Source organism: Hyla sarda, chromosome 3 (genome assembly GCF_029499605.1).
Source record: "Hyla sarda isolate aHylSar1 chromosome 3, aHylSar1.hap1, whole genome shotgun sequence".
In the NCBI taxonomy this organism is placed as follows: Eukaryota; Metazoa; Chordata; class Amphibia; order Anura; family Hylidae; genus Hyla; species Hyla sarda.
The window spans coordinates 91,245,087-91,269,891 of record NC_079191.1 but is presented as its reverse complement, the minus strand read 5'-3'; the positions used below and the strand labels follow the sequence as shown (position 1 = coordinate 91,269,891).

The following is a 24,805-nucleotide window of genomic DNA, read 5'->3' as shown; positions in this document are numbered from 1 at the left end:
GCCCCCCAAAAACCATTTAAAAAAAACGTACTCTACAAAATCCCCTTGTCGCTCCTTCGCTTCTGAGCCCTCTACTGCGCCCGCCGAACACTTTACATAGACATATGAGGTATGTGCTTACTCGAGAGAAATTGGGCTACAAATATAAGTATACATTTTCTCCTTTTTCCCCTTGTAAAAATTCAAAAATTGGGTCTACAAGAACATGCGAGTGTAAAAAATGGAGACTGTGAATTTGCTCCTTCACTTTGCTGTTATTCCTGTGAAACACCTAAAGGGTTAAAACGCGGACTGAATGTCATTTTGAATACTTTGGGGGGTGCAGGTTTTATAATGGGGTCATTTGTGGGGTATTTCTAATATGAAGACCCTTCAAATCCACTTCCAACCTGAACTGGTCCATGAAAAATTGTGAGTTTGGAAATTTTGTGAAAAATTGGAAAATTGCTGCTGAACTTTGAAGCCCTCTGGTGTCTTCCAAAAGTAAAAACACGTAAATTTTATGATGCAAACATAAAGTAGACATATTGTATATGTGAATAAAAAAAAAAATTATTTGGAATATCCATTTTCCTTACAAGCAGAGAGCTTCAAAGTTAGAAAAATGCTAAATTTTCAAATTTTTCATAAAATTTTGGGATTTTTCACCAAGAAAGGATGCAAGATACCACAAAATTTTACCACTATGTTAAAGTAGAATATGTCACGAAAAAACAATCTCGGAATCAGAATGATAACTAAAAGCATTCCAGAGTTATTAATGTTTAAAGTGACAGTGGTCAGATGTGCAAAAAATGGCCGGGTCCTGAGGTGTAAAATGGCTGGGTCCTTAAGGGGTTAAGGGTACCAATAATTTTGTCCACCCCATTTTTGGAGTTTGGTGTGACATTATGTCCAATTTGCTTTTTTTCTGCCTTTTTTTGTTTAGTTCCAATAAACATGTGTATAGCAAAACGTGTTACTGCAATCCTTTTCTGTTCGAAATACTTCATTTCAATTTCAGGTGTGCCAAGATTTACGCCCATGACTGTAGGTATATATATATATATATATATATATATATTTATTTATGAATTACATTAAAGACTTATCTAGAAAAAGTGGAGTAGTTGAACGTCTTTTTACTCTATTAATTAATGTGGTGGGAACTGTGTTCCTGCCCCAAATTGATTACATGGTGAAGGGCATGTTATGAATCTGGTTCTGATCACATTTCTTACATCAGTACCAGAGTAAAAGGCTTCATAAATCCCCCCCTTTGTCTTTATAAATGGATGCAAATCTAGCAGCTTCACAAAGACGTTATGTAGGATAGACGCAGGCATTTTCCCTCAACTTACACTCTGTTTCCATTACGTTGTTTGCTAAAATGCCCTTTAACGTCAGTAGTTACATGTACTTCAAATGTGGTCGCCCAGATAAAGTAGTAATGCAATGCACTGATAGGTTGGTAGGCAACAAAAATAATAGCAGAAAAATTGGCATTATAGTTTAACTATATGTAAAATGTTTCTTCAGGGGGAGACTCGTGGTGTGATCCTTGGGTTTTCTATGAAAGGCGGTTTTGAATCAGGTCTTCCTCTTTATAACTACTTTGACAAGACCCCCGGTGTCCCAGAAGAAGGAGGTCGTACCCCCCTGCATGTTGCATGTGAACGTGAGGACAACTACAAGGTAGGTTAACAGCAAACATTTATTAAAAAAATATAGTTATTGCATTTAGAGGGGATGTGAAGTTTGGAATTGCTGATCAGTGTCTGTATCCTAAATTAAAGCTATAATATGTCTTTTTTTATTTTGCAGTTTGCCAGGGAAACCATTTCTTTACTTCTTGCCCACAATGCCAAGGTCAACACCCTATGGAGCGGTCACTCTCCTCTGTCCTTGGCCATTGCCAGTGGAAATGACTTGGTGAGATTTGGCTTCTTTACATCCCTGGATCATTCCAGATTATCTTATTGTGGTGCTTTGTTCATAAGTAAAGATTTTGGTATCTTGTTCTATAACACCTATTCAGTTCATACATTCTTTGCTGTTTTCCAGGCTGTAAAAGAACTGTTGGCTAATGGAGCAGACCCTAACCTGGCCCTCAGCAGAGGAGTTGGCAGTGCTTTATGCACCGCTGTAAATATTGCTTATGAGAAGAAAAGAACTCTAGCGGCTAGAATAGCTTTGGTAAGAATACATTTTTAGGATATCCATCTAGAGCAGTGATCTCCAACCTGCGGACCTCCAGATGTTGCAAAACTACAACTCCCAGCATGCCCGGACAGCCGTTGGCTGTCCGGGCATGCTGGGAGTTGTAGTTTTGCAACATATGGAGGTCAGCAGGTTGGAGACCACTGATCTAAATATTTCATAGGAGATGTAATGAACAGTATTAAAGGGGTTACCCAGGAAAAAAAACTTTTTTTTTTTTATATATATCAACTGGCTCCAGAAAGTTAAACAGATTTGTAAATGACTTCTATTAAAAAATCTTAATCATTTCAGTACTTATGAGCTTCTGAAGTTGAGTTGTTCTTTTCTGTCTAAGTCCTCTCTGGTGACACGTGTCTTGGGAACCGCCCAGTTTAGAAGCAAATCCCCATAGCAAACCTCTTCTAAACTGGGCGGTTCACGAGACACATGTCATCAGAGAGCACTTAGACAGAAAAGAACAACTTAACTTCAGAAGCTCATAAGTACTGAAAGGATTAAGATTTTTTTAATAGAAGTAATTTACAAATCTGTTTAACTTTCTGGAGCCAGTTGAGATATATATATATATATATATATATATATATATATATATAAGTTTTTTCCTGGATAACCCCATTAACACCACTCACATGGAACAGACTCCAGAGCGGCTGCTGCTGTGGTAATGTAGTACATGGTGGGCATTCAAATAAATGATCAACCACATACAGTGAGGAGAACAAGTATTTGATACACTGACGATTTAGCAGGTTTTCTTACTTACGAAGCATGTATGATTTTAAAAAAATAATTAGAATTTTATTGCATGACATAAGTATTTGATCCCCTACCAACCAGTAAGAATTCCGGCTCTCACAGACCTGTGTTTTTGTTTTGTTTTTTAACCCTTTAAGGACCACGGGTTTTTCCTCATCACCTTCTAAAAATCATAACACTTTCAATTGTGCACCTACAGACTCATATGAGGGCTTATTTTTTGCGCCACCAATTGTACTTTGTAATGACATCAATCATCTCACCACTAAATTTACGGCGAACCCAGAAAAAAAATATTTGTGTAGCAAAATTGGGGAAAAAAAAGTCATTTTGTAACTTTTGGGGTCTTTTACGCAGTTCAGTTTTTAAGTAAAAATGTCACCATATATTTATTCTGTAGGTCCATATGGTTACAATGATAACCAATGTATATAGGTTTTTCTTTATTTCACTACTTTAAAAAAATTATAACTACATGCACCAAAATTAGTATGTTTAAAATTGTCCTTTTCTTACCCCTATAACTTTTTTTATTTTTCCGTATCCAGTGATTTATGAGGGCTCATTTTTTGTGCTGTGATCTGAAGTTTTCATCGGTACCATTTTTGTTTTGATGGGACTTTTTGATTGGTTTTTAAAAATTGTTAGAACAGTTCAAAGGTATTTCCAGCTCACCCCTTAGCCGGCAGTTGCCGCGTCGCTGATCCAGCCCGGACAATGCTGGCAGACAATTAGTAGGAAAGATGAAGATATCCGGCGCAGCAAGAGCTCAAATGCAAGAATGTTTATTCCGATACATCAACACACAGGAACGAACAGCAGTGACGCGTTTCAATCGTCTAAGCGATTTTAATCATACTGGCACAATGATCACAATGTTGGAAGGTCTATAAAACTTGTAACAGAAAAAGAGTTGTATACTCCATATCACATGAAGGCAAATATTTATAATAGTATAATAAAACATATACGGTATTTACTGTTGCCATGTCATGTGGAAGGGAGAACACAAGTTTGATTACAACCTGAGGGAAAAGATCAAATATGAAAAATAAATAAAAATATATATAAATAAAGTAATTAGAAATAACAATATACGTATGTCACATGGGAAAAAGTAATAATTTCATCCATGTTTATAGAGAGAACAGGTGATTATAAACTGATAGATAGAGGTCATCACAGCTTGATGGTCTAAAAAAATATAGCTAAAAAATACTATGGATGACTAATAATGTAAAATTACATCCTGCTGAAGGGGTTAAATAAACGGCAGGATGTAATTTTACACTATTAGTCATCCATAGTATTTTTGAGCTATATTTTTTCAGACCATCAAGCTGTGATGACCTCTATCTATCAGTTTATAATCACCTGTTCTCCCTATAAACATGGATGAAATTATTACTTTTTCCCATGTGACATACATATATTGTTATTTCTATTTACTTTATTTTTTTTTATTTTTTTTTCATATTTGATCTTTTCCCTCAGGTTGTAATCAAACTTGTGTTCTCCCTTCCACATGACATGGCAACAGTAAATATATGTTTTATTATACTATTATAAATATTTGCCTTCATGTGATATGGAGTATACAACTCTTTTTCTGTTACAAGTTTTTAATAGCACTGAAGTTTATTATTATTTATGTATTGATTTTTTGGATTTTGTTTTACTTTGTGTCATAGTATTTATGCTTGTTCAAGTCTTAAAAACAAATGTATTTCTGTAATGGAGTTTCCCATGTGGGGAGGGATCGCACCTCCCCTATATAGACCTTCCAACATTGTGATCATTGTGCCAGTATGATTAAAATCGCTTGGACGATTGATACGCGTCACTGCTGTTCGTTCCTGTGTGTTGCTGTTCGGAATAAACATTTTTGCATTTGAGCTCTTGCTGCGCCGGATATCTTCATCTTTCCTACTAGTATACAAAGTTCAATTTTGGTCTTTGGTATTTTTTTACATATACGCCATTGACTGTGCAGTTTAATTAACATTATATTTTTATAGTTCAGACATTTACGCACGCGGCGATACCACATGTGTTTATTTTTATTATGTTTTTATATTTTTTATATGGAATTTGGGAAAAGGGGGTGATTTTAACTTTTAATTAGGAAAGGGTTAATGTGTTTTTTTAATTTTTATTTTTTTTACTTTTGTTAAAAAAATTTTTTACACTTTGTTAGTCCCCTTAGGGGGCTTTTAGGAGGAGTCATTAGATTTCTCATACAGATCAATGTGGTTCATAGAACCACATTGATCTGTGTGATCTGCACTCCATTGATAAAGCCTGGTCCTGCCAGGCTTTATCAATGGGAGAGCTGGGATAGCCGCAGCAGCAGAGGTAAGCCCCCCGGCTACCTCCACAGTGGATCGCCCCCCTGTGATTGCGCTGCTGGGGGGGGTGATACACCCCACTGGACCACCAGGGAGTGTTCACAGCTTCCTTTAGACGCCACTGTCAACTTTGACAGTGGCGATCTAAAGGGTTAATAGCCGGCCGCAGCAATCGCTGCATGTCGGCTATTAACACCAGCCCCCAGCTACAAGAATAAGCTGGCAGCCGGCCGGCAGTGGCGTTGCTAGGTTTGGTGTCACCCGGTGCGGTAGAAAATGGTGTCACCCCCATACCTCCCTCCTCCCCCCAGTAAGTTTTTAGCCTGTTGTCACAGACACCACTGTTGTAGCGCATTGTGAGAAATTCCAGTATAATAATCAAATATACCAGTTGCCACAGAATGAGAAAGTGTTAAAGAAGTTTTCACCATTTAAATATACAGCTCCTAGAATTACTTAAAGGGGTACTCCACTGGAAAACATTTACTTTTATATCAACTGGTGCCAGAAAGTTAAACAGATTTTTAAATTACTTCTATTTAAAATCTTAATACTTACCGTACTTATAAGCTGGTGTATGCTCCACAGGAAGTTGTGTAGTTCTTTCCAGTCTGACCACAGTGCTATTTGCTGACACCTCTGTCCATGTCAGGAACTGTCCAGAGCAGGATAGGTTTGCTATGGGGATTTGCTCCTACTATGGACAGCTCTTGACATCGACAGAGATGTCAGCACAGAGCACTGGGGTCAGACAGAAAAGAAATTAAAAAAGAAAATAACTTCCTGTGAATCGCTTATACAGCAGCTAATAAGTACTGGAAGGATTGAGATGTTTAAATAGAAGTAATTTACAAATCTGTTTAACTTTGTAGCACCAGTTGATTAAAAATTTTTTTTCCAGTAGAGTACCCCTTTGAGCAGTGGTGAGGTTATGCTGGGAGTTGTAGTTTCACTCACCTATCTGTAGAACTGACAAGCGACTACAGCTCTGATAGGACATAGAGAGGAGAATGTACAATGATATCAGTGACTACAGGTGACGTCTTCTCTATAGTGAGGAGAATGTACAATGATATCAGTGATTACAGGTGACGTCTTCTCTATAGTGAGGAAAATACATAATGATATCAGTGACTACAGGTGACGTCTTCTCTATAGTGAGGAGAACACACAATGATATCAGTGATTACAGGTGACGTCTTCTCTATAGTGAAGAGAATACACAATGATATCAGTGATTACAGGTGACGTCTTCTCTATAGTGAGGAGAATACATAATGATATCAGTGACTACAGGTGACGTCTTCTCTATAGTCTTCCCTTATCTAATTCAGATGTAACATACCACCTGTTCCAGCTAAATCTTCTTCTCTCCGCAGAATGTAACGCCCAGACGTCTCCTCACTATGTCAGCGCATTCTCATCCTCTATATGAAAACAATAATTATTATAAACCTGCCAGACACTGTATCCTCTAAATATAATACTACTATACACTATACTCTTTGATTATAAATCTTCCATACACCATACCCACTGAATATAATACTACCACACACTGTACATTCTGAATACCAACACATACTGTACCCCTGAATATAATACCGCTACACACTGTACCCACTGAATATAATACTGCTACGTACTGTACCCTCTGAATATAATACTACCACCCACTGCGCCCTCTGAATATAATACTACCACACACTGTGCCCTCTGAATATAATACTACCACACACTGTGCCCTCTGAACATAAATCTGCCACATATTGTACCCTCTGAATATAAATCTGCCACATACTGTACCCCTGAATATAAATCTGCCACATACTGTACCCCTGAATATAATACCGCCACACACTGTACCCACTGAATATAATACTATCACATACTGTACCCTCTGAATATAATACTACCACCCACTGCGCCCTCTGAATATAATACTACCACAAACTGCGCCCTCTGAATATAAATCTGCCACATACTGTACCCCTGAATATAAATCTGCCACATACTGTACCCCTGAATATAATACCGCCACATACTGTACCCTCTGAATATAATACTACCACCCACTGCGCCCTCTGAATATAATACTTAGAGATGAGCGAACTACAGTAAATTCAACTCGTCACAAACTTCTCGGCTCGGCAGTTGATGACTTTAGTATGCATAAATTAGTTCAGCCTTCAGGTGCTCCCGTGGGCTGGAAAAGGTGGATACAGTCCTAGGAGACTCTTTCCTAGGACTGTATCCACCTTTTCCAGCCCAACGGAGCACCTGAAAGCTGAACTAATTTACGCAGGATAAGTCATCAACTGCCAAGCCGAGAAGTTCGTGACGAATCGAATTTACTGTAAGTTCCCTCATCTCTAATAATACTACCACAAACTGCGCCCTCTGAATATAATACTACCACAAACTGCGCCCTCTGAATATAACGTTGCCATACAGTGCACCCTCTGAATATAATACCACAACCGCAGTAACACCCCTCAACATCCGTTAGCTGATGCTATTACCACGGGAGGGGGGTATTGGTGGTGTTACTAGTGGATGATGGGGGTGCTACTACTGGGGGGTGTTGCTGGAGGATGATGAGGGTGCTACTGGCCATCCCCCCTGGCAGTATCACCCCCATCATCCATCAGCAGGATCATCCTCCTGGCAGGAGCACCGCCATCATCCACCATCAGGATCTGCTGATGGAGGTGCTGCTGGGGGGGGGGGGGGGTTTGCTGGGGGATGATGAGGGTGCTACTGCCAGGGGGGGGAGCATTAGGTAGGCAGCAGTTCCCCCACATTAGGTAGGCAGCAGTTTCCCCACATTAGGTAGCATCTTTTCCCCACATTAGGCAGCATAGATTCCCCACATTTGGTACCAGTTCCCCCACATTAGGTAGGTACCAGTTTCCCCACATTAGGTAGCAATTTCCCCACATTAGGTAGCACAGATTCCCCACATTAGGTAGCAATTTCCCCACATTAGGTAGCACAGATTCCCCACATTAGGTAGCACAGATTCCCCACATAAGGTAGCATAGACTCCCCACATTTGGTAGCACAGATTCCCCACATTAGGTAGCATAGACTCCCCACATTAGGTAGCATAGACTCCACACATTTGGTAGTAGTTTCCCCACATTAGGCCGCAGGTTCCCTTGCAGGTTCCCCACAATGGGTCAAAGTCTCCCCACATTAGATCGCTGGTTCAACCCCCCCCAAAACCCCGCCCCCCCCCCACACACACACAAAAAAAACATATACAACACAGAGAGACACACACACAAACACACACACAGTCAGAGAGACACACACTCACAGACAGACACATACACACACAGAGTCACACACACACAGAGTCACACAGTCACACACACACAGTCACAAAAACACACAGAGTCGCACAAACACACACAGTCACACACACTCAGAGAGTCACACAAACACACACAGTCACACACACACACAGTCACACACACACAGAGTCACATACACACACACACACAGTCACATACACACACACACACACACAGTCACATACACACAGTCACACACACAAACATAGACAGACAGAGACACAGACACACACACTCACCCATCCAGCGCAGCGCTCCTTCTCACCGGGTGCCCTGTAACTGATGTCCTCCTGCGCGGCCATGCGGTGTGACGTCAGGCCGGCGCAGACGTGGGAGCGGAGGCCGGGCACAGTGCTGGTGAAGGTGAGGGGGGGGGGGGGGTGAAAACGGATGGGCGCACAGTGCAGGTGAAAGGGGGGAGTTGCTGACGGACGGGTGCACCGCACACACAGCGCAGATGAAGGCGGGGGGGGGGGGGTCTGCTGACGGAAGGGAGGCCGGTCGGGCACAGATGGGGGGTGTTGGTGTAGCTGGGGGGGGGGGGGGGTGCTGCGGAGCGTCTTGGTGTCACCCCATTAGGTTGGTGTCACCCGGTGCGGGTGCCCGCGTCATACAATGGTTAAAGGCACATGGAAGAGTATACACGCCTATGGTCGTTAACCAGTTAAGAAGCCCTCCTATTCTCCACTCATTACTTATATTAACTGCACCTGTTTGAACTTGTTATCTGTATAAAAGACACCTGTCCACACACTCAAACAGGCTTCTACCTCTCCACAATGGCCAAGACCAGAGAGATGTGTAAAAACATCAGTGATAAAATTGTAGACCTGCACAAGGCTGGGATGGGCTACAGGACAAGAGGCAAGCAGCTTGGTGAGAAGGCAAGAACTGTTGGAACTGTTATTAGAAAATGTAAGAAGTTCAAGATGACGGTCAATCTCCCTCAGTCAGGGGCTCCATGCAAGATCTCACCTCGTGGGGCATCATTGATCATGAGAAAGGTGAGGGATGAGCCCAGAACTACACGGCAGGACCTGGTCAATGACCTGAAGAGAGCTGGGATCACAGTGTCCAAGAAAACCATTAGTAACACACTATGCCATCATGGAATAAAATACTACAGCATACTCAAGGTCCCCTTGCTTAAGCCAGCGCATGTTCAGGCCTGTCTGAAGTTTGCCTGTGACCATCTGGATGATCCAGAGGAGGAATGGGGGAAGGTCATGTGGTCTGATGAGACAAAAATAGAGCTTTTTAGTCTAAACTCCACTCGCCCTGTTTGGAGGAAGAAGGATGAGAGCAACTACAAGAACACCATCCCAACTATGAAGCATGGAGGTGGAAACATCATTCTTTGGGGCTGCTTTTCTGCAAAGGGGACAGGATGACTGTACAGTATTGAGGGGAGGATGGAGCCATGTATCCCGAGATCTTGGACAACAACCTCCTTCCCTCAGTTAGAGTATTGAAGATGGGTTGTGGCTGGGTTTTCCAGCATGACAACGACCCGAAGTGGCTCTGTAAGAAGCATCTCAAGGTCCTGGAGTGGCCTAGACAGTCTACAGACCTGAACCCAATAGAAAATCTTTGGAGGGAGCTAAAAGTCCATATTGCCCAGCGACAGCCCCAGAACCTGAAGGTTATGGAGGAGTGGGCCAGAATCCCTGCTGCAGTGTGTGCAAACCTGGTCAAGAACTACAGGGAATGTTTGATCTCTGTAATAGCAAACAAAGGTTTCTGTACCACATATTTGCCCTCATTTACTATTGCAAATCGACATATTTTGTCGGGTTGTCCGCCAGATTCTGTCGAATTGCACCAAAAATTCTGTCTGCGCCAGATTTTGCGCCAGAATTTAAAAAACCCAGACTAAGTCTCCATTTTGCTAAGAAAACCCGAAAAAGGGGCATAGCTGCCGGGAAAAGGGGACGTGGTCTCCGAAAATGGGCGTGTTCCCGACATTTTCACAAAAACTCACAAATAAACATATTTACTAAGGTTTCCACCTAAAATGTGGTGGATTTGAGCTGAGGAAAACCAGACAGATCAGAGCATGTGTAAAAAAAGCAAAATGTAGGGAAAGTGGAAAATGTAGGGAAACCTTAGTAAATACCATGGAAAATAAATTGTAGGGAATTAAAACCCACAAAGAAATCCACACTCAACTCTTAGTAAATGAGGGCCATTAAGTTATGCTTTTCTGATGTATCAAATACTTGTCATGCAATAAAATACAAATACAATTTAAAATCATACGATGTGATTTTCTGGATTTTTGTTTTAGGTTCTGTCTCTCACAGTTAAGGAGTACTTATGATAAAAATTACAGATCTCTTCAAACCTGCAAAATCAGCAGTGTATGAAATACTTGTTCTCCCCACTGTACATATTTCACATGAATGAGATCTGCATCCTCTCATATATAGTCATATACCATCACTTTCTTATCTATGTAAGTCTGGCAAGACTCCCACTAAACCTCAGAGCAGAGAGAATGCAGTGCAGCAGCCCCTTTTTAGTCTTACCCAGCAACCTTGATCCATTCATCCTCTGGATTGATGGAGCCCAGAGGCTGAAGTTCAAGGACCCAGTCATATGTTGTTACATGGGAATACCTGCTGCTTAGGAAACTCTGAAAAGCCAAAACACTTACTCAGCCCCTAGACATCTTATCCCCTATCCAAAGGATAGGGGATAAGATGTCAGATCACCGGGGTCCCGCCGCTGGGGACCCCCGCAATATAGCAAGCAGAACCCACCTGTAACTGCGTCTGGAAGCGCTGGAGGTTCTCTGGCTAATTCCTCCTGACCACGGGGACGGAAGATCGTGACGTCACGACTCTGCCCCCGTGTGACGTCATGCACCACCCCCTCAATGCAAGTCTCTGGGAGGGGGCCTGACGGCTGTCACGCCCCCTCCCATAGACTTGCTTTGAGGGGGCGGGGCATGACATCACATGGGGGGCGGAGTCGTGACGTCGCGATCTTCCAGCGATCTGACATCTTATCCCCTATCCTTTGGATATCCTTTGGATAGGGGATAAGATGTCTAGAGGCAGAGTACCCCTTTAAGTCTTAAGGTCCCATACACCTTTAAAAGTTGTTGCCCTAATGATCATTTGGCTGACAGCTATTTGTCTAGATTCCCCCTTACACATCCATTCTCGGATCAATTGAGCATGCATGTTTTGTTACAGGGGAAAGGGGAGAAAGTTGCTGTCAGGCAGCTCTAGTGACGGAGAGGATCAGATGTGGAAATTCAGTGTTCTTGCCCATCATCACCTGTGGGAGGATTGTTGGGAGGCCTCCACATACATTAATTGGCACATTCTAATGACTTTTGCCTAATGTGTATGGGGGTCTTTATCCTATATAAATCTGTAACCTATATGTTTTATGCCAAGTTCTTGTCTAAACTAAACAAGAAAAGAGGTATCATAAGACAGTTCAATGGTGTCTAAAGTGTTAAAAACTTTTGACATCATAGTGACAAGTCAGAAGTTTGGATTAGTGAAAGTCAAGATAACCATAAGATTGGTGGCTGGTCCAGCTGAAATTGGTAATTTGAGATCATTTTTCATTTATCATTTTTTTAAACCTATTTGTAATGGCTTCAGGGCCTTATTATTCAGTAACCTTGTTGGATGGTGGATAACATTGTTGGATGGTGGATAACATTGTTGGATGGTGGATAACATTGTTGGATGGTGGATGACATGTTGGATGGTGGATAACATTGTTGGATGGTGGATAACATTGTTGGATGGTGGATGACATGTTGGATGGTGGATAACATTGTTGGATGGTGGATAACATTGTTGGATGGTGGATGACATGTTGGATGGTGGATGCAGTCAAGCGGCAGAATCATTGATCACTGGTTTCCTATGAGAAACCAGTGATCAATGATAAAGATCAGTGTGTGCAGTGTTATAGGTCCCTATGGGACCTATAACACTGCAAAAAAAAAGTGTAGAAAAATAGTGAATAAAGATCATTTCACCCCTTCCCTAATAAAAGTTTGAATCACCCCCCTTTTCCCATAAAAAAAAACAAAAAACTGTGTAAATAAAAATAAACATATGTGGTATCGCCGCGTGCAGAAATGTCTGAATTATAAAAATATATGGTTAATTAAACTGCATGGTCAATGACGTACGCGCAAAAAAATTCCAAAGTCTACAATAGCGTATTTTTGGTCACTCTTTATATCATGAAAAAATGAATAAAAAGTGATTAATAAGTCCTATCAATGCAAAAATGGTACCGCTAAAAACTTCAGATCACGACGCAAAAAAATTAGCCCTCATACCGCCCCATACGCGGAAAAATAAAAAAGTTATAGGAGTCAGAAGATGACAATTTTAAAAGTATAAATTTTCCTGCATGTAGTTATGATTTTTTCCAGAAGTACGACAAAATCAAATCTGTATAAGTAGGGTATCATTTTAACCATATGGACCAACAGAATAAAGAGAAGGTGTAAAGAGAAGATTTTTTTTTTTCGTTTCGCTGTAGATTTATGGGTAAAATGACTGACGTCATTACAAAGTAGAATTGGTGGCTGTTACGCCTAGCGCTCCGGGTCCCCGCTCCTCCCCGGAGCGCTCACGGCGTCTTTCTCCCTGCAGCTCCCCGGTCAGCGCTGACCGGGAGCGCTGCTCTGCCATGGCCGTTGGGGATGCGATTCGCACAGCGGGACGCGCCCGCTCGCGAATCGCATCCCAGGTCACTTACCCGTTCCCGTCTCCTGCAGTCATGTGCTGGCGCGCGCGGCTCCGCTCTCTAGGGCGCGCGCGCGCCAGCTCCCTGAGACTTAAAGGGCCAGTGCACCAATGATTGGTGCCTGGCCCAATTAGCTTAATTGGTTCCCACCTGTTCCCTGGCTATATCTAGTCTCCTCCCTTGCACTCCCTTGCCGGATCTTGTTGCCTTAGTGCCAGTGAAAGCGTTCCTTGTGTGTTTAATAGCCTGTGTACCAGTACCTTTGCTATCTCCCCTGACTACGAACCTTGCCGCCTGCCCCCGACCTTCTGCTACGTCCGACCTTGCTACTGCCTACTCCCTTGTACCTCGCCTTTCTTCAGTATCTTCAGCAGCCAGAGAGGTGAGCCGTTGCTAGTGGATACGACCTGGTCACTACCGCCGCAGCAAGACCATCCCGCTTTGCGGCGGGCTCTGGTGAAAACCTGTAGTGGCTTAGAACCGGTCCACTAGCGCGGTCCTCGCCAATCCCTCTCTGGCACAGAGGATCCACCTCCTGCCAGCCGGCATCGTGACAGTAGATCCGGCCATGGATCCCGCTGAAGTTCCTCTGCCAGCTGCCGCCGACCTCCCTACATTGGTCGCCCGACAAGAGCACCAGCTGTCGTACTTGACCACCATGCTACAGCAGCTCCAGTCACAGCAACAGCAGCAACAGTCACAGCTACAGCAAGTTCAGTCTCAGCTACAGCAGCAACAACCATCTCCTCCGCCAGCTCCTGCACCCCTTCCGCAGCGACTGGCCACTCCTAGCCTCCGCCTGTCTTTGCCAGACAAATTTAATGGGGACTCTAAGTTTTGCCGTGGCTTCCTTTCGCAATGTTCTCTGCACTTGGAGATGATGTCGGACCTGTTTCCTACTGAAAGGTCTAAGGTGGCTTTCGTAGTCAGCCTTCTCTCTGGAAAAGCCCTGTCATGGGCCACACCGCTCTGGGACCGCAATGACCCCGTCACTGCCTCTGTTCACTCCTTCTTCTCGGAAATTCGAAGTGTCTTTGAGGAACCTGCCCGAGCCTCTTCTGCTGAGACTGCCCTGCTGAACCTGGTCCAGGGTAATTCCTCCGTTGGCGAGTACGCCATACAATTCCGTACTCTTGCTTCTGAACTATCCTGGAATAATGAGGCTCTCTGCGCGACCTTTAAAAAAGGCCTATCCAGCAACATTAAAGATGTTCTGGCCGCACGAGAGACTCCTGCTAGCCTGCATGAACTCATTCATCTAGCCACTCGCATTGACATGCGTTTTTCTGAGAGGCATCAAGAGCTCCGCCAGGAAAAAGACTTAGATCTCTGGACACCTCTCCCACAGTCTCCACTGCAATCTGCGCCTAGGCCTCCCGCCGAGGAGGCCATGCAAGTGGATCGGTCTCGCCTGACCCTGGAAGAGAGGAATCGCCGTAAGGAAGAGAATCTTTGTCTGTACTGTGCCAGTACTGAACATTTTCTGGTGGATTGCCCAATCCGTCCTCCACGTCTGGGAAACGCACGCTCGCACTCTGCTCTCGTGGGTGTGGCGTCTCTTGATGCCAAGTCGGCTTCTCCACGTCTCACGGTACCTGTTCGGATTTCCACTTCAGCCAGCTCTCCCCTCTCAGCCGTGGCCTGCCTGGACTCTGGAGCTTCTGGGAATTTTATTCGGGACTCCTTTGTGAATAAATTCCGTATTCCGGTGACCCGTCTTGTCAAGCCACTCCGCATTTCCGCGGTCAACGGAGCCAGGTTGGACTGTACCATACGTTTCCGCACGGAGCCCCTTCTTATGAGCATCGGATCTCATCACGAGAGGATTGAACTTTTGGTCCTCCCCAATTGCACCTCGGAGATTCTCCTTGGACTTCCCTGGCTTCAACTTCATTCCCCAACCCTGGATTGGTCCACTGGGGAGATCAAGAGTTGGGGGTCCTCTTGTTCCATGAACTGTCTAAAACCGGTTCCCAGTAACCCTTGCCGTAACTCTGTGGTTCCTCCTGTATCCGGTCCCCCTAAGGTCATTAAGGACTCTGCCTGCCACAGGAAATGCCCTTCCCCCCCTCCCAGTTCCATCAGGCAAGCTTCTGTGTCCCCTCATGGCCCTCGTCCTGGTGTCACACTGCCCCGTGCCAGGTCTCGCCCTCTGCCCTCTCTCCCCATTCCTACTCCTGCGGTTCTGCCTGCCGTTGAGGAATCCCTCCATCCTTTCCCGGTGTCCTCATCCCAGGGGAGGCAGTTACCCGATAAAGAGAAGGGGAGACCTAAGGGGGGGGGTACTGTTACGCCTAGCGCTCCGGGTCCCCGCTCCTCCCCGGAGCGCTCACGGCGTCTTTCTCCCTGCAGCTCCCCGGTCAGCGCTGACCGGGAGCGCTGCTCTGCCATGGCCGTTGGGGATGCGATTCGCACAGCGGGACGCGCCCGCTCGCGAATCGCATCCCAGGTCACTTACCCGTTCCCGTCTCCTGCAGTCATGTGCTGGCGCGCGCGGCTCCGCTCTCTAGGGCGCGCGCGCGCCAGCTCCCTGAGACTTAAAGGGCCAGTGCACCAATGATTGGTGCCTGGCCCAATTAGCTTAATTGGTTCCCACCTGTTCCCTGGCTATATCTAGTCTCCTCCCTTGCACTCCCTTGCCGGATCTTGTTGCCTTAGTGCCAGTGAAAGCGTTCCTTGTGTGTTTAATAGCCTGTGTACCAGTACCTTTGCTATCTCCCCTGACTACGAACCTTGCCGCCTGCCCCCGACCTTCTGCTACGTCCGACCTTGCTACTGCCTACTCCCTTGTACCTCGCCTTTCTTCAGTATCTTCAGCAGCCAGAGAGGTGAGCCGTTGCTAGTGGATACGACCTGGTCACTACCGCCGCAGCAAGACCATCCCGCTTTGCGGCGGGCTCTGGTGAAAACCTGTAGTGGCTTAGAACCGGTCCACTAGCGCGGTCCTCGCCAATCCCTCTCTGGCACAGAGGATCCACCTCCTGCCAGCCAGCATCGTGACAGTGGCGCAAAAAATAAGCCATCATGTGGATTTTTAGGTGCAAAATTGAAAGAGTTATGATTTTTTAAAGGTGAGGAGGAAAAAACGAAAATGCAAAAACGGAAAAAACCCCGGTCTTTAAGGGGTTAAAAAATGGTCTAGCAACACCAAAAGGTCAAAATGACAGATTTTAGAACGTTGAAAAAAAAATGCAAAAAACCCCCAAATGTAGACCAAAAAAAGCAATAGAACACAATGATAAATAACCCCCACAGTGTCCATATCTTGGTAGATATACTTATATCTGCTGTTTTTGGTTACCTAATGCCGGTTTTATCTTTTGGTTTGTAATTGGTTGGGATGTCCTGGTTACAGTCTCTGGATCTTGAAAACTATTCTGCCTACAGTAGCCTGGGCATTATTATGATGATACAAAGGCTGAAGCTCCTTGTGGGGTTAACCAGAGATTCTGTACACTCGTGCCCTGTCCTATAACTAGGTAATTATCAATGCCGACATGTTTCTTCTGGGAGAAATATTGTCCTGGAAATAACAGGCGCTTGATGCTACACACTGTGACAGCCGGTAGATTGTGCAGCCAGAGAACACACACACTGTGATAGGAAAACTTTAACCATACAGTTTCCTCACAATAGAGTTGCGTCTGTTTTGATTTATAGTTTTAATTTACAGAATTCCCTGTGTTCATTTATTTAATTGAGTCAGTAATTGTATCGGAGACAGTCGTGTAATTAATACATTGTCTGCGGGGCCCTCACTAAGCAAAACCGAATGAAGCTACAAGCTGGTATGTTCAGCATTCAACATCACGCTTCACAACAAGGGCCATATAGTTACGTGTTTTAATTTTGCGCAAACACAACCTTAAACCTTTAAGTGGGTTCTCTGTTTCAGACAATCGCTGCTTGTTAAGAAGAAAGCAAAACACAAAGAGTCCATGAACGAGTCACTGCTGGGGCGACCCTGAAGCCTTGCCTACTTGTTATGAGACATTTCTCTATCTATATACATTATATTGTTAAGAGATCAAGTCTCATTTGAAGGGAATCTGTCAGCTCTATATCATGCTTAGAGCTGCAGATAGCCAAGCTGAGCGCCTGCATGCATTGCTCCTCCCTCCCCCACCCCTCCCTGCTTGACTTTCAGCACTGATCCCTGTACATGAATTATGGGTAGCCTTAGTGTGAATTCAACAGTGATGTGCCTATTAACGATACTGTGTGCCTTTTTTTTACATCAAATTTCTGTCTACTTGGTAGTCAAAGATGAAGCACATGGTTTTAGTGTGTTTTACCTGTGATTACTTTGTGGGGAAAACTGTATTTAAAAGTTGTGGTAACAGACATAGCGCACTCAGTGCCAACAAGTCAATGCACCCCTTTTTGGGATCCTACCTTTTGATTCTTGAAGTCATAAAGACGCCTTATTGTCATTCACAGGTGGACAGGCTTATAAAAGCTGGCGCAAATATTCTGATGCCGATCATTATTGAAAATGGAAAAAGGACTGTGCTGGGCACAGCCACTGACTATGCCTATTTCAAGTACTTCCAGGTAATTTATCTTGGTTATATTAAAGGGTAGCTTCCACCATCACTTTTTTTTTTCTGTCCCTGCCTATTACCCATCTATCCCTAACCCCCTCCCTGCCTTTAATTTTTTTTTTTTTTTACATATTAAAAATGCTTTTTTGTCTGCCTGGTAGTGTGCTCACTACCAGGCAGACTTACCCAGCAGGCATCACGTCACTGATGCCTGCTGGGGCTGGCACTTCCGCCCGTAGTTCACCTATACAGGGTGCCTCCAGCTGTTTCCCCACTGCAACTCCCAGCTTGCCCTGACATCTATTGGCTGTCAGGGCATGCTGGGAGTTGTAGTCGGGAAACTGGAGGCATACTGTATAGGTGAACAGTATACATAATACTTGAACATATACATAATACATGTATACATAATATTTTACCTTGTCCCCGAGCCTGCGCGCGTCCTCTTCCTTCAAAGCGCTCGCTCCCGTCTGTCTGATTGACAGGCGGGAGCGAGCACAGCAGTGATTGAATTTCGACTTGTTGCCAGGCTTCAACGAGTCGAAATTCAGTGGTGACGTCACTGCTGAATGCATTCGGCCACTAGGAGGGCGACCCCTAGTGGCCGAATTTAAAAGTGATTTTAAACTGTTTTAAAATCACTTTTTTTTTAATTAAACTATATTAGAGATATGTTGTAGTACTTAAGTACTACAACATATCAATTTTTTGTTTTCATGACAGTGCCCATTTAAAGGGGTTATCCAGGAAAAAACTTTTTTTAATATATCAACTGGCTCCAGAAAGTTAAACAGATTTGTAAATGACTTCTATTAAAAAATCTTAATCCTTTCAGTACTTATGAGCTGATGAAGTTGAGTTGTTCTTTTCTGTCTAAGTGCTCTCTGATGACACGTGTCTCGGGAACCCCCCAGTTTAGAAGCAAATCCCCATAACAAACCTCTTCTACTCTGTGCAGTTCCTGAGACAAGCAGAGATGTCAGCAGAGAGCACTGTTGTCAGACAGAAAACAACAACTCAACTTCAGCAGCTGATAATTCTTGAAAGGATTAAGATTTTTTAATAGAAGTAATTTACTAATCTGTTTAACTTTCTGGAGCCAGTTGATATATATAAAAAAGTTTTTTCCTGGAATACCCCTTTAAGTGTTAATGGGGTATTGTCATGTCATCTAAGATAGTTAAACTTGTAGGGCACATCAAGTAAAATCTTTTTGCAAATACACTCATTTAGGGTCTATTCACACGTACTGTATTCTGCGCAGATTTGATGCGCAGGATTTGAAGCTTTGTTCAGTCATTCAGTTTACATTGAGATCTGCAGCAGAAAATCCTGCCCATCAAATCTGCGCAGAATACTGTACGTGTGAATAGACCATTAAGAAATGTTTCCTTCTGATATTTCTGCTCTTCTTCTCCCCATTGCTGACAGCTCATTGCCCAGGTTACAGACAACCATTATGCTCTAGAACAGTGGTCTTCAACCTGCAGACCTCCCAGATGTTGCAAAACTACAACTCCCAGCATGCCCGGACAGCCGTTGGCTGTCCGGGCATGCTGGAAGTTGTAGTTTTGCAACATCTGGAGGTCCGCAGGTTGAAGACCACTGCTCTAGAAGCTCTACTAGAGTGGAGTAGTGGTCTGTAACCTAACCAATGAGCTGTTAAAGGGGTATTCCAGGAAGAAAACTTTTTTTCTGATATCAACTGGCTCCAGAAAGTTAAACAGATTTGTAAACTACTTCTATTAAAAAAAATCTTAATCCTTTCAAGAATTATCAGCTGCTGAAGTTGAGTTGTTGTTTTCTGTCTGACAACAGTGCTCTCTGCTGACATCTCTGCTTTTCTCGGGAACTGCACAGAGTAGAAGAGGTTTGCTATGGGGATTTGCCTCTAAACTGGGCGGTCCTCGAGACACGTGTCATCAGAGAGCACTTAGACAGAAAAGAACAACTCAACTTCAGCAGCTCATAAGTACTGAAAAGATTAAGATTTTTTAATAGAAGTAATATACAAATCTGTTTAACTTTCTGGAGCCAGTAGATATATATAAAAAAAAAAGTTTTTTCCCGGATAACCCCTTTAACAAGTGGAGGAAATGAGAAGAAATATCAGGAGAAGGAGACAAATTTCCAAAATGAATGTATTTGCAAAAATATTTAACTTGATGTTCCCTACAAGTTTATCTGTGTTGAGATGTGACAACGCCTTCAAATACCTACATACAACAGTGTTCATAGTGTATTGATGGCTTGTGTATTGTAGGATAAGAGGATTGCACACACACCTTACCATGCCTTATTACCAGAGGAGCGGGACACCTTCAACGCTCGCAAGCAACTACTAGAGCACTTGGGAAAACTCACTCGGGAGGCAGCGCTAGCAAAGGAACTGGAGTGGACAAAAGATGGCACCGCCCGTAAGCTGCACCTTTATACAATACTTGGTGATGAAAATAATACAAGTTATCCAGCACTGAACCACTACAGACTATTTATCTTATTGTTCTGTATCAGGTATTATATGGTAAATGTGAATTCATAAGGGAATTCTGGGTAAATATAAAGAGTCCTTTGTTCAGGATCCTCATCTCTTGGCCAGAGTGGAGTAATGGTTACAAATAGAGATGAGCGAACTTACAGTAAATTCGATTCGTCACAAACTTCTCGGCTCGGCAGTTGATGACTTTTTCTGCGTAAATGAGTTCAGCCTTCAGGTGCTCCGGTGGGCTGGAAAAGGTGGATACAGTCCTAGGAAAGAGTCTCCTAGGACTGTATCCACCTTTTCCAGCCCACCGGAGCACCGGAAAGCTGAACTAATTTATGCAGGAAAAGACATCAACTGCCGAGCGGAGAAGTTCGTGACGAATCGAATTTACTGTAAGTTCGCTCATCTCTAGTTACAAACAGTGGGGAAGATTTATCAAAACCCGTCCAGAGGAAATGTTGCCCAGTTGCCCATAGCAACCAATCAAATCCCTTCTTTCATTTTTAACGAGGCCTCTGCAAAATGAAAGAAGCGATCTGATTGGTTGCTATGGGCAACTGGGCAATTTTTCCTTTGCACAGGTTTTGATAAATCTCCCCCAGTATCCCTTTGGCTGATCTGTGCTGTCCTGCATTATACAGACAGACTATTCATGTCAAGGGACCATGTGTAATGATTTATTTGCCCTTTGGCGGCAAGAGAAAACTTACTGCCTGTTTTTTCAACAGATTATAGCTGATCGCTGGTCCCAGTGCATTGTGGGAGTTCTAATGACATTTAGGGTGCGTTCCCACAGGGCGTATACGCAGCGTATTTGACGCTGCACAAAATTTACGGCAGCAGCGGGAAATACACTGCGTATTCCTTGCTCACTATACACACAGGGCTTTCCGGCGGCAGCCCTATGTGTGTAGTGAGTTTTGGAGGCGGGGCCGTGTGCCGGCGTGTCTGTGACGCGCGGCTCCGCCTCCAAAACTCACTACACACGTAGGGCTGCTGCCGGAAAGCCCTGTGTGTATAGTGAGCAAGGAATACGCAGTGTATTTCCCGCTGCTGCCGTAAATTTTGTGCAGCGTCAAATACGCTGCGTATATGCCCTGTGGGAACACACCCTTACGCAGTAAGGGTATATTGTAGATATGCCAGGAGGTTTTCCGATGTATACTCTGACTGATGCCTCTGTATAGCTACAGTACATAGAGGCATCCATCACTTATAGGCTCCCATGTCTAAAAAATGTGTACTTTACTACACAGTTTGTCATTTTTGTCAAGATAGAATAGCATCACCAACTATTTTATACTCTGTATGTATGTATATACGTATATATATATATATATATATATATATATATATATATATATATATTATATATGTATATTATATATAATGTCTATTTTATACCAACAGAAAAGAGTCCTAAAGGGCACTCTTTTGGTAAAGTGAATCTACCCTTAGGGTTCAGCTATAAGGTCACAGGGCTGCCAGTGCAGTGCAGATAAGCCATGTACAGATTAGGTGTGTGTTCCGCTCCCGTAACGTCCCCCCTGATCCCACAAACATTTTGTCACAGCTTTTAGAGATAACCTCCCTGTGCAATGTCATTAGCCTCTGTGCTGTTTCATCACCCCCGTGTGGCATTTCAGAGGTTTGCAGGATTTAGCACGACCCGCTGTATGTTCTGTGACCGGTCGCTCCTGCAAGTTTTTTTCTATCAGGTCCCAATCCCATTGCAGTCCTCTAGTAAAGATTCCTGTATGGATGCTGCAGAATTTGTACTTTCACTTTAGGTATGAATAGTGAAGAAAGTGACACAAAGCACTATAAGTAAGAAATAACATCATTTATCAACACAAGATAGTAGATTTCATTGGGTTATGGCTTTTGTTTATTAAAGGGGTACTCCACTGGCCACCGTTTGGAAGTAATTATCTCGAATGCTGTTTTTGCACTCCTGTGGTCGGCCACGCCCCTCCTGATGTCACGGTCACGCCCCCTCAATGCAAGTCTATGGGAGGGGGCGTGGCGGTCATTACGCCCCCTCCCATAGACTTGCATTGAGGGGGCGTTGTCGTGACGTCAGGAGGGGCGTGGCTGACCACCGCAGCACGAAAACAGCGTTCGGAACATTTTCTTCCGAAGGCTGACCAGTGGAGTACCCCTTTAAGTGCAGATGCTAACAAGATGGGTTCTCTGTTATGTCCTTTGATATATGTCCAGGCTCAATCCCTAGTTTATTACTATAGCATAGTGTTCTAATGCTAATATATACTGAGTAAGCCAATATAATTAAAGGGGTATTCCGGGCAAAAACATCTTATCCCCTATTGAAAGGATAAAGGGTAAGATGTCTGAGGGGGGCCCGCTGCTGGGGCCACACGCGATCTCCCTGCAGCAGCCCGCATTCTATGCGTAGCTGTGTCTGAAGTTTCGGAAACCTCCGGGCTTCCGAGACGGGGACGTGACGTCACACCACGCCCCCTCCATTCATGTCTATGGGAGGGGGCGTTGCAGCCGTTACTCCCCTCCCATAGAAATAAATAGAGGGGGCGTGGTGTGACGTCACGTCCCGGTCTCGGAAGCCCGGAGGTTTCCGAAACTTCAGACGCAGCTACGCATAGAATGCGGGCTGCTGCAGGAAGATCGCGGGGGGTCCCAGCGGCGGGCCCCCCTGTGATCAGACATCTGATCCCCTATCCTTTCGATAGGGGATAAGATGTTTTTGCCCGGAATACCCTTTTAATATATTGAGTAATCTAAATCAACGCTGCAGCTCCTTCATTGTCAGAAATCCCCGAGGTCAGATGAATACTGATCAAAAAGTGATGCCATGCCGTAGCCATAGCTTTATATGATGGGAATAACCCTATAAGTACCCGCAAAATTCCCAGTAAATCTTTATCAATCCATGGCCTCACCATTGAGTACAATCACTGAACAGCCTAATATTCTACAAAATACAGTATCTGGGTTAATTTTATATCTTACCATATAGGAGAAGCAAACGCCAAGGAAAACGTGAAGGCAACAGCTGGAGAAGGGAGCGTGCCACCAACCCGGTGAGGCTTATTATCTTCTGCCGCCATCTTACATGCAGCTGTTTTTATGCATTCTCTGCTGACATCTTTTGTGCTTCTGTTTATCAGAACCTTCTTCAAGTACTGTTACCATTGTGGCCGTTCCATCGGCGTCAAGCTGACCCCATGCCTGCGCTGTTACAGTGTATATACATGTAGCAAACAGTGCAAAAAGAGATCATGGGATGAAATACACAAAGATGAATGTCAGCAGCTTACAGGTAAACACCAACAAGACAGTGGCACATGCCTTACTGACAAACTTCAAATGGATAATCAAATATTAGCTTTTTATGTGGCACTTAGCCAAGTGTTTTCCAAACAATGTGTCACCAGCTGTTGCAAAACTACCAGCATGCCTGAACAGCCAATGTCTGTCCGGGCATGCTGGAAGTTGTAGTTTTGCAACAGCTGGAGACACACCGTGTGGAAAACACTGGTTTAGAAAGTTGCCTCTTTTTTTATTTGATATACATTGGAGCAATAAAGAAGTGGTTGCAAACGTGAATATATCCTTTATAATGGTTTAATATTTATACACATGGGGGGGAGATATATCAAAACCTGTGCAAAGGAGAAGTTGCCCATAGCAACCAATCAGATTACTTCTTTCATTTTGCAGAGGCCTTGTAAAAATGAAAGAAGTGATCTGATTGGTTGCTATGGCCGACTGGGCAACTTTTCCTCTGGACAGGTTTTGATAAATCTCCCCCATTGACCCTGATTTACTAATGTAAACCCGACCTGTTATATTGGGTGGTGCGCCAGATTCTGTCTTCACCAGAATTTGTGCCAGAATTGAGAAAAACCCGACCAACTCTCCGTTTTACTGAGAGAACCCAAAAAAGGGGGTGTGGCTGTCGGGAAAATGGGGCGTGTCTCCGACATTTTCACCAAAATCCAACATATTTATTAAGGTTTTCACAGAAATTGTGGTGGGTTTGAGCTGAAGAAAACCCCGACAGATCAGAGCATGTGTAAAAAAAAAAAAAGCAATGTGTAGGGAAAAGTGCAAAATGTAGGGAAACCTTAGTAAATACTGTGGGGAAAAAATGGTAGGGAATTAAAACCCACAAAGAAAACTACACAACAATCTAAGGCTTCGTTCACACGGCCGTTGTCCCCCGTCCCGCTTTTACCCCATCATTGCTTCTAAACAGAAAGTTAAACAGGTTTGTAAATTACTTCTATAAATAAATCTTAATCCTTCCAGTACTTATCAACTGCTGTATGCTCCACTGGAAGTTCTTTTCTTTTTGAATTTCCTTTCTGTCTGACCACAGTGCTCTCTGCTGACACCTCTGTC

At 43.8% G+C, this 24,805-nt stretch overlaps 1 protein-coding gene across 3 annotated transcripts in view; it reads left to right on the top strand.

Annotated features, from left to right (window-relative positions):
* Positions 1 to 24,805, top strand: part of ANKMY1 (ankyrin repeat and MYND domain containing 1) — a 79,599-nt gene that overhangs the window by 36,595 nt on the left and 18,199 nt on the right. For all 3 annotated transcript variants that reach the window (XM_056564560.1, XM_056564559.1, XM_056564561.1), the window contains 7 exons: positions 1,519 to 1,674; positions 1,804 to 1,911; positions 2,044 to 2,175; positions 17,834 to 17,947; positions 20,201 to 20,354; positions 23,418 to 23,481; positions 23,569 to 23,720. In XM_056564560.1, coding sequence (XP_056420535.1) covers positions 1,519 to 1,674; positions 1,804 to 1,911; positions 2,044 to 2,175; positions 17,834 to 17,947; positions 20,201 to 20,354; positions 23,418 to 23,481; positions 23,569 to 23,720 — 880 coding nt within the window. The remainder of the gene's footprint in view (positions 1 to 1,518; positions 1,675 to 1,803; positions 1,912 to 2,043; positions 2,176 to 17,833; positions 17,948 to 20,200; positions 20,355 to 23,417; positions 23,482 to 23,568; positions 23,721 to 24,805) is intronic.